Source organism: Oncorhynchus mykiss, chromosome 7, assembly GCF_057628025.1.
Source record: "Oncorhynchus mykiss isolate SJ-2025 chromosome 7, ASM5762802v1, whole genome shotgun sequence".
Taxonomy (NCBI): Eukaryota; Metazoa; Chordata; class Actinopteri; order Salmoniformes; family Salmonidae; genus Oncorhynchus; species Oncorhynchus mykiss.
Genome location: NC_143028.1, coordinates 56,862,789 through 56,873,398, shown reverse-complemented (window position 1 = coordinate 56,873,398; position 10,610 = coordinate 56,862,789). Strand labels below are relative to the sequence as shown.

Here is a 10,610-nt window from a genome sequence, read left to right as displayed (position 1 = left end):
TAACTGGAAGGCTGCTTTATTGTTTGGAAATTGATTCGTGCTCAAATGAAGACAATCTTTCACTGATTCTCACTTAGTCCCAAGTGGTTGTGCAACACTGTCCTCTCTCTGACTGTATTAGTGGCAAGAGATAACAATGACACTCAAAAAGCTTTAAGAAAATATTTTTGGCAACACAAAAACCCCAACAAATAACAGGTCTCAGTCATGCTACAAAATAAAGGCTACATAAATAATTTCATAAATCCACACCAGAATTGAACCCAAGTGTAAAACAGAAGGCAAGCTCTCTCACCAGCTAAATGATCAGTGAACAGAATACAGAGAGAGCACTTGCAATAGATTACTATAAGATGTTAGTTCTGTTGATCTAGTCTAGGTGATGTTTTCTCTCCATTTTGATTCACTAAACCATTGGGTTTGGATATATCATTTTTACTGATGTATTGTAAAGTCTAAAAAGGCAGCTGAAAGGCACATGCCATTAAGAGATATTGCACCAAGAAACAAATAGAAATAACAAAAGCAATAAACCTTGAAATTATCAGATGCATTGTTTAGAAAATAACAATAAATCCAAACTGCACTGGTGTGTTTAGGGGGAACCTGGAGGAAGGTCAGCGCTAAAACAAGTAAAAAGCTGTCACACAAGGCGACCTGAGGCTCAGGATACCGGGGCATAATGACCGGCCAGCGCCGGCTTGTCTCAGGGTGGAGAGTGTGTGTGTGTACAGTATGTATGGGTTTGTGTGTTTATATTCAGCTGGAAGAGGTGGGAGAAGTTGTGGGCAAGACATCTTCACACATGTACAAAAGGGTGTGCTGGTAGTGCAATCCTCTCACCAACGCAGGCTACACAATCCTCAGCAAGCAGCCATTGTACGCTGTTCCCCAGTACATAGTGATCCTGGGCAGGCCAGAGTTTTGGTCATTCACTGAACATATTGCACACAAAAAAGAAATGGGAGTTATTACAGTCGGGTGCACTGCATTCTCCCCAGTACAAGGAGCGGAAGGGAGAGTTGAGGACATATATTAGAATATATATATTATATATTCTGTGTGTGTGTGTGTATAGCTCTATATATGTATTGATTTTTATTTATCGTTTTTTCTTTTTAATATAGATTTTTTATTTACTCCCTTTTTTAATGTGAAAAGTGACTCCAAAAATCTACTCCACCTAACAAATGTGTCAAGAGTCTAACAAGTGTGACAAGGGGTGTCAGCTGGAAGCCATTCTATTTACGGTTATTCATATTAGATTAATAGCAGTAGTTTAAGTATTTCTGTATTTACAAAAAAACTACGCATGCATGCACGCATAAAATAAAATGATATATTACATTATTTATAGTTTCTTAAAAAGTTCATTCTTAACTTCAGCAATTTGTGCCGTTTACAACACAGCCTGAACTGTACATAATTTTTTCTCATTTTGTTTTTCAAATTGATTTAAGGTTTTTACATTTTTCTGTTTATACATTTATACATGTATATCCTTGATGGGGATGGAGAAAAATGGACAGCAGTTGCTTTTATGCTTATCATTCAGAGTTTTATTTGGTTCAACTTAACACCCACACTGATTTTGGAGATCTCATGCAGCAACTAGACCATAGAACTTGAGAAGGGGATTGGGGATTTATTCATAAACAGGAAGGTAGTGACATCACTGCACAACAGGAAGTGCAAAAGCTTGGGTGTCTTCTTAACGTGTTACGGCTCAGTACCTTTACAATGCATCAAGTGCTCTGTTCATTATTTGGTATTTGTTACGAGATATACTTGCTAGGTAAGTGGAGTAAAATGGCCGATGAGAGGTTTTGGAGCACATTTTAATCAAATTTCGAATTATGGGGCTTGCTCTCTCGTGCTCACATACCTGTTTTGCCTCTCATAGAATTTAGTGTTCTGCTCAAACTAACATATCCATTTTCCCTTTCATGACATCTTCTCACATTGTTTCCTAAGTACCTATGACTGATATTTGGGTGAGCAGTATTATTGTTATTGTTGTATTTTATTCAGACCTAACCTAAATCCATAGCTACACAACCACTAATATAATTTACTATTGATACAAACGCTGCCCTTACAAGCGAGCGAAATGTTGCTTTTTCACTGAGATGCTTCTAGCCCTATATTTCTAAATGTCTTTTACAGGAAGCTCTAAAGTGGCCCCTGATAGACTGGCTGCCCTAGCTATTGCCAGCCGAGACCATTGTCGAATAGGGTAGCATAACATCACACAAAATCATAGGAAAATGTGTTTCATAAATACTCTCATCACATTAACTTGCATTTAGTTGCAGAGCTCATTATAATACATCTGTAATATCTCCTGAGATAAAGGGGTGAACTCTTCAAGCATTGCGTACAGTTCTAGGATCTCTGTCTAACAATGACAGCAAAAAACAGAATAGGCAGCAGGGGGTACTGTTCACCCACTCCCATTCCAAGGACAAGGGGTGACGATGAGCAACAAGGCTTCTCCACATACACCAATTTCTGTTTTTCTCTAATCTCCTAGCACAAGATTAACTCTCTCAACCACATTAAAGAAATGGCTGAAAACACATGTTAAAATGATACAGACTAGATAACCATAACAACATGTACAAATGAATCAGCACATGATAAGGAAATAAAACAGCAGTTATTGGAAACAGAAATACAATATTCTTTCTACACTTAAACCTTGTAGAACAGTTTAAATTTCCCTTAGAGAAAAAAACAGAAATGGAAACCACCTTGCTACATCAATTCCCTGCACACTTAGACACTCCCACAATGCCCTCATCCAACACAAAAACAAAGGCAGATGGCATGGTCGATTAGGTATGTGATATTGCTGCATTCAAATTATATATAAGCTTTTTAAGATTTAAAACGATCCACCAGATCCACTCAATAATACATACACACAGACATCCATTCCCTTCTCTTCTGCATCCCATAGCAGCAATAACATTTTGTATTTCTCCTCATACAATCCACAATGTTGGTATTCATTCCACACAAAGTGTATCATCACAATACTAATGATTTACTTCTAACGTTGAATTTTTGACAGCGGACAACCTCAAACCTATGGTCGAGCCACTGTTGTGGTCTGAGTATTAGTGTCTTGTGGACTATGATTATTCATGCAAGATTTCTGATCAAAACATGCCATCATGCAAGTCATTTCTATGCATTGAACAAGCACAATTATTTATGTATTTGTTTGGAAATATGACTGAGTAAATGTAAGCCCTTGGCCCAAGATGACTCCCTAATCAACAGCCCCTTAACAAATTGGTGTGAAAGCCCATGTAGTAAAAGCCTTTTGATGTGGGTATAACAAAGATAGAAGGTGAGGAAGAGTTATGTGACATGGGAAAATTGTTGATTGTTGTTGTTTTTTTAAACCTTTTTTTGCCGCTCAAATTATGTGGAGATACTATATTCAGCATTAACAACCCAAATGGAAAACCCTTACTTTAGGCTACTATGGGGTTTTGTCTTTCTCTCCTCAGCTGTTCTTCTGTTTGTTCATATAGACTGATAATGTACAGAAATGTGCTCCATGAATGACTAAATTCAATGATACAGAGTCCCTTCTGACTGCTTTTCGAAGGTGATTCTTCAAGTCGAGCAGTATTTCCATGTTTTTCCTGCATAGCTCTGTATTTCCATGGGAATCCATTGCTGGCGGGAATCCCACACATTAGATCCCTTATCAGCGTTTCTCATTCATTCCTCTTAGTGAAAAGTTCTGTTCCTTATGTGTAGTCCACCAGTCAGGGAACTGCCCATTTCTTTCATATTTTGTCTGTTTTTCATTCCATTTTGTTAAGATCAGTAGTCTAGATGCAACAATGTCACACAGTACGCTGATTATGTTTGGTTTAAATCAAGTTCAAGTCTCTTTAAGCTGTAAGAGACGGAGCTGCTTCACTCTGCATCAATAGTATGAAGTCTTTAAACAAAATTTATTAATATTATTATTTTTCTTTCTTGCAAATGAAATAATCTGTACATCTGTGTGGGTTAGATGGTTTCCTCTCGCTTTGCTTGAAGTTACATTATTATAATTATTATTGTTATTACTGTTATTATTATTCCAATATTCTAACACTTAGATTCCCTGACGGATTTTTGGTTTCTGCCCTTCTCCTTCCTCCCTGCCTTTCCTTCATTCTCATCCTGTTTTTCCTTGTCAGGTTTGGTTACACTGTCATAGGAGGGGAGAGAGGCAGTGGAGGGCGTGCCCTCCTTCTTTTCCTTTTCCGGATTCGTCCCACCATTCTTTACATTGTTGTTATTGGCCGGTCTGCGCTTGCATTTGAAGCCACGTCTAGCCAGGTAGTTTCGATAGGCCTGCTGGATGATTTTGGCCGACACGTCCTCCTGCTTGCGCCTCAGAGTAGTGGTAATGGGCTCATAAGACACTTTGGACGGGTTCGCCGCAATAAAGCGCTGTTCCATTTGATCCCTCAGCATGTCCAGCTCTCCGGTATCGCCTAGTACCCGCTTGGTGAATGCAAACAGAATGTCGAGGCAGTGGATCCGGTCCCCGCTCACCATGGGCAAGTCCATGGAGATCAGCTCGATGGTGTTGGGCTTTGGAACACGGAGCGGGTGCTCGAGGTAGTCTGCAAAGTCTCCAAGCTTGCCATAGGTGATGAACTGCGAGGCGTCTGGGTCGAACTTCTCCCATATTTCGTAGAAGGTCGTGAAGTCGTCTTCGCTGAGCGGGTCGGCACTCTCTTCAGTTGCAACGCCGAAGTTCTCAAGGATAATGGCAATGTACATGTTGACCACAATTAGGAAGGAGACGATAATGTACATGACGAAGAAGAAAATCCCTACCGAGGGATTGCCGCAGTCGCCTGTATTCGGTGCACCTGGGTTCTCCAGTTGTGGGTCACAGTCTGGGGGGTAGTTGAGAATGGGTAACAACAAACCGTCCCAGCCGGCAGACGTAGTGATCATAAACAGGCAGATCATGCTGTTGCCAAATGTCTCAAAGTTGTACATGTCGTCGATTCCTGCCCCATGCTTGACATAGCCAAAGTTAGACATGCCAAAAATAGAGAAGATGAACATAACCAGGAAGAGTAACAACCCGATGTTGAACAGAGCAGGAAGGGACATCATCAGGGCAAACAGTAGAGTCCGAATGCCCTTGGCCCCTTTGATCAGACGCAGTATTCTGCCGATTCGAGCCAGTCGGATCACCCTGAAGAGGGTTGGAGAGACAAAGTACTTCTCAATGATGTCTGCGAGAAACATGCCTGGATAGAGAAGCAGACAGAAGAGGATAGGGAGAAATGTATTATTGTTGGTATGTTCTGCAACCCTTTTAGCATGTTTCCTTAAATCCATAACACTGTCATATAGACATTTTTAAATAATACAAACTGTCCTGTGACTGTTGGGCCACTAGGGGGAGATGTTAACATATGATCTCACTTTCCCAAGCCTTAAATTTCATATTTGTGTGATATTTCTACACAGATTGTTTTTGAAAGAAAACAGAGCAATTCAAGAAATTGAAACAGCAACTCAAGTTCTAGGACTCAAATACCAGGCATGGATGACAATAGGCAAACTGCATGTAGGAGGAAAGTGATGAAATCACTACTGACCAACAATTGAGAGAATGACCACGACCACGTCAAAGATGTTCCACCCAATGGTGAAGTAGTAGTGGCGAAGGGCAAAGAGCTTTAACACAAACTCGGTAGTAAAGGCAACGATGAAGACGAAGTTGACCCAGTAGAGAATAGTGTCAGTATCTTCTGACTGATCGTCCGTCTCCACCATCATGGTCACCATGTTGAGGCAGATCAGCATCATAATCGATATATCAAACACCTGCTGCGTTACGAAGTCAAATACCAGGCCCTGAAAGTTATTCTGAGAGAAAAGAGAAAACATTATGGAGGAAAGATAAAGAGAGTTAGTAGATTTAACAAATCAAAGCAAGGCACATTTTGTTAGGGTACATTCTGGAAGGTATGTTGGTTAGTAAAGTTTAGTTTGACATGTATTTTGAATGTTACCTTAATTAGAACTCCTAATACCCCTCCCCAAAGCAGCCCTTGGGCTAAAGGAACCATAGGAAGAGACTCACCAGTGGTCTTGGTATAGGTTTTTGTGGTTTTTTTGAGCCAAGTTTTTTCATGGCAGTGTGGTATTTCTTCTGCTCCTCTGTCATGAATATATCCTGACCTCCAAAGTAAAGGGAGACAAGAAAACATCTGGTTACAACCTTGTTGAGCCAAAGAATGTGGGAACCTCTTCTTAATCTAGTTTTATCTTATCAACCGGTCCATGGAATAAGGAAAATAGGTCTTATCTTTTTCTTTTGCTGGTTAAAGTTGTCAATGATGACACCAATGAAGAGATTGAGGGTAAAGAAAGAGCCAAAGATGATGAAGGCAACAAAGTAGATATACATGTAGATGTTGTCTTCATAGATCGGCTGGTCCTCCACCTACAGAGAGCAGGAAAAAGACATTCAAGCTCCAAATTGTCCCTCATTACATTGCAAGTTGTGGGTTCAAAAGCCCTTTTCACTACAAATTAGTATTGGTAGGTTCTTCTGGAACATGTTACATCTGTTCACACAATACCAACCAACAAACAAAAGGGAGACAAATCTCATACAAGTGACAGGCCTACCTTCCGAGAATCAATGGCCGCATACATTATGTCCATCCAGCCTTTAAACGTGGCCTGTGAGAGAGGGGATATATAAAGTCATGTGAGAAAACAGTGAAAAGAAACATGAGGAAGAAGAATGAAGGTAAATCAGAAAGAGAGGAACATTAGAATGAGGTGTTGAAGAGGAAGGAGGAAAATTACAAGATGAAAGAGATAGAGGTACAGTAAGAAGCCATTGATTGAAAAAATATGAGAATTGAATCCTGCAGTCTAAGTACTGTTCAATGTCCAATCAACTTTGACCTCCACAGTGGGAGGGCCAAATGAGTTAAAAGTCAAAACATTGATAGGAAAGACCTTGAACTCACCACTTGTAGAAGTGCCAGGTATCCTGCAGCCACATTGTCAAAGTTAATCTTGACATTCTTCCACCTGACCTCACTGTAATTTGCGTTGATTAGTGCAAAGCACTCAGTCTTGTTGTTGACGACGTCGGGTTTAAAGTTTTCCTCTGAGGTCTCGTTGAAGCAGTAGTAATACTTCCCTGCAAACAGGTTGACCCCCATGATACTGAAGATGAGCCAGAAGATGAGGCACACCAGCAGCACGTTCATGATGGAGGGGATGGCTCCCACCAAGGCATTCACCACCACCTACACACGTAACCAAGGAAACAGGAGCAGCATGAGATACAAGTCACACATATATACAAACATAAACCCACTCCCTCTCAGAGATAAAGGTCATATACCTTATGTGATTTGCACATCAGTTTGGTTTATCTTGACTACTACTTTTATGTTGCTGTTACTCTATCATATACAACTGACGTCACCAATGAGGTATACTGGTGTTAAAATGGGGCGGCAGGTAGCCTGTGTTTAGAGCGTTGGACCAGTAACCGAAAGGTTGCTGATTTGAATACCTGAGTTGACAAAGTGAAAAATCTGTCGATGCGCCCTTGAGCAAGGCTCTAATTTGTGCCAGAAGTCACTGTACTCTGGGGGACCCTGTAAAACAACACATTTCACTGCATCTATCTCGTGTAAGTGACAATAAAAAAATGGGTGAAGCACAGTGAATACTTTGAGGTCCCAGTGTACCTATTTGACCATGAATTATGTGCCTATTTAAGATTACTCTGATGTTTTCCGTACGATGTACCCAATAACGAATGAAAACTTGCTATGACCTCATTGTGGTTTTACAGAAGTGTTTAATACGTCTTACTTGTACACTTTTGTAATATTTATGAAATGCATATTGCTTTATTTGGTAGCACTTATTTGTTTTTCCTTCGCCTCCAACCCCTTTCGATGTGTAGAACGGATGTGGGTGGGGCTAGGTCTACATAAGGGTGCACATTTTTTGGGGAAATCACAAAAGTTCTGATGAAGGCCGATACGTAAGCTTATTAAATATCAGTGTGCAGTTTCCTTTTTCCTTCATCTTGTTCAACTGTTGCCATGCACCTGCAAATTAGATTGCTCAGATGTGCAAGTGCCTTTTGAATTTTGGTGTACCTATTTGAAACCTTTAATGAGTACACTCTTAGAAGTAAAGGTGCCTGGATAGGTTGTGGCGGTGTCAGCAGCAGCACACAGTGTGATGCTCTGACGATGTACATTGGATGTTTTAATGCAGGACACCCAGCAGCTCTCAGACAGACAGCTAAGCTGAGCCTGGCATGCACAGTCATACAGGCACATGTACAGAGTCATGTTCCCACCTTGTCAAGACAATCAGAACTGAGATGAGTGGACTTTGCTGAAGGTTTCCCTCAGAATGTGTTGTGGTTATGGCAAAAGACCTCAACTAAACACACACTTAGTTACCGCACTGCAAGCGATACCGGAGCGTCAAGTCTAGGCCCAAGAGGCTCCTAAGTAGCTTCTACCCCCAAGCCAAAAGACTCCTGAACAGCTAATCAAATGGCTATCCAGAATATTTGCATTGAACCCCCCCAGAACACTGCTGCTACTCTCTGTTATTATCTATGCATAGTCACTTTAATGACTCTACCTACATGTACATATTACCTCAATTACCTCGACACCGGTGCCCCTGCACATTGACTCTGTACCGGTACCCGCTGTATATAGCCCTGCTATTGTTGTTTACTGCTGCTCTTTAATCATGTGTTATTCTTATCTCTTACTTTCTTTTAGGTATTTTCTTAAAACTGCATTGTTGGTTAAGGGCTTGTAAGTAAACATTTCACTGTAAGGTGAGTGTGACAAATACAATTTGATGAGTAGACTAGGGAGCTAACCTCACTAAATGGACATCATAATGATGTGAAGATGTACCTGGTTCCCTCTTCATAACTAGGCCTACGAAATTCTGTGAAGATGTTATGAGTTTACCTTATCAAATTTAAAAAAAACAATGCCTACTACTGTCAGTGGTTGTTGTTATCTGTTATTGTCAACTGCTGTTGTCAAAAGGGAAACATGGCTCTCTGGCATACAGTATGTGCATTGCTTGCATGTAAATATTTCAGGCATTATCAGTCAAATAATAGCACAATGATCCTGTATTATGGAGGTTGAGGGCTCTATTCAAACTGTATCGCTGACGCTTTACAGATTGCAAGACAGATCATTTAAAGGTATTTTCTGAGTAAGCTGACATACTGTGAATGCAGTCTCCTCTAACACAGGAACATTACCTTTAAAGTTCAAATCACGCTGTAACGCGGGTTCAGCGATACAGATATAATAAATATATTTTGCAACACAATGCTACAGCCAGATGAAGTCCAGACAGAAACAGTAATTCTGATGCTTGATATACAGTACTTCACCAAACTCTGGTGACATGACATAACTAGGGATGTGGGGAGAACAGTAGACAGATCTGAATTGTACATATTGGAGGTTGTGTAGGAATTACAAGTTGGAGAGGAGACAAGACCAACATTTTCAAGAATAACAACCAGTGGTAAAATTCTTCACAGGAAATTGACTGATGATACTACCTGAAACTTAAAACCAATAAGAGACTATGGTATATTAAACCGTGAGAAATGCTACTATGCGTCTCACTTGGTGTAGGCGTCACGTGCCAAAGCTTCAACAAATAAGCCCTGCCCAATGGCTCAGCTTACACGTTCTGTTTTCTATAATGATGCTTACTGGAAACTGGTACCAGCAAACATGACCACATTGGCACGATGCGGGCCCTATGCAGGCTAAGCTATTGGCCCCCTGTACTGCCCAAACTGAGCCAATGTGCTTTTGCTCATCGGCTCCGCATTGGCCCCAGGGCAGGTATTTATTCAAATGTAACTTATTTACTTAAAGATGCACTATGCAGAAATCGTGCCGCCATTTCCTGGTTGCTAAAATTCTAATAGTTAGCCTAACTTCAGTTTATGTGACAAAACAAGCAGTCATTGTATAGAGAGTCATTGTACCATCTAAACTGCTGTGAAGTATATTTTACATATCCAAACGTATTGTATATTCAGCTGATGTACAGAACCGAAAGTTCAGAACAGAAAGCATAAAAATAGCACACATAGAACATATCTAACTCTTCTTAGACTTGCTTTCAATTGGAATTAAAGATCCATAACTCACATTTCTCAGTAAATTTGGTCGGGTCGCCTAAAAAGTTAGAATTTGTAGCTTTAAATAAATTGTATAATATTCCAACCTTACAGTAAAGGTATTTAGCAAATGTGTTACATTGTAGACAACCAAGTTGTTACTATCATACATATATTTTTTTACAAGAGAAACTTAAGTTCCTTATATGCCACATGCACTTATTTCAGTTTTTGGAAACACTTCTTCATTGGCAGTCCACAAGTCAATACTTTTTGGGGGCATCACACGATGCAATCCTTAAACTGGAATGACACTCAGTAATGGTTGCACAAAAATAACTGTGTGCACCACACCCACAAATATTTGAATGAGCCCCCGCCTCCTCGTTATGAAAAAGCT

At 40.2% G+C, this 10,610-nt stretch overlaps 1 protein-coding gene across 5 annotated transcripts in view; it reads right to left on the bottom strand.

Moving 5' to 3' along the window:
* The window catches only part of LOC110528177 (sodium channel protein type 8 subunit alpha), a 117,257-nt gene continuing 106,647 nt past the window's right edge, over positions 1-10,610 (bottom strand). For 4 of the 5 annotated variants that reach the window (XM_090241398.1, XM_090241399.1, XM_021610033.3 and 1 more), the window contains exons 20-25: positions 7,026-7,310; positions 6,676-6,729; positions 6,350-6,487; positions 6,125-6,229; positions 5,637-5,907; positions 1-5,282 (exon numbers count right to left, since the gene is read on the bottom strand). In XM_090241398.1, coding sequence (XP_090097524.1) covers positions 4,117-5,282; positions 5,637-5,907; positions 6,125-6,229; positions 6,350-6,487; positions 6,676-6,729; positions 7,026-7,310 — 2,019 coding nt within the window. In that variant the 3' untranslated portion in view covers positions 1-4,116. The remainder of the gene's footprint in view (positions 5,283-5,636; positions 5,908-6,124; positions 6,230-6,349; positions 6,488-6,675; positions 6,730-7,025; positions 7,311-10,610) is intronic. The other variant, XM_090241400.1, reaches the window with a different exon arrangement.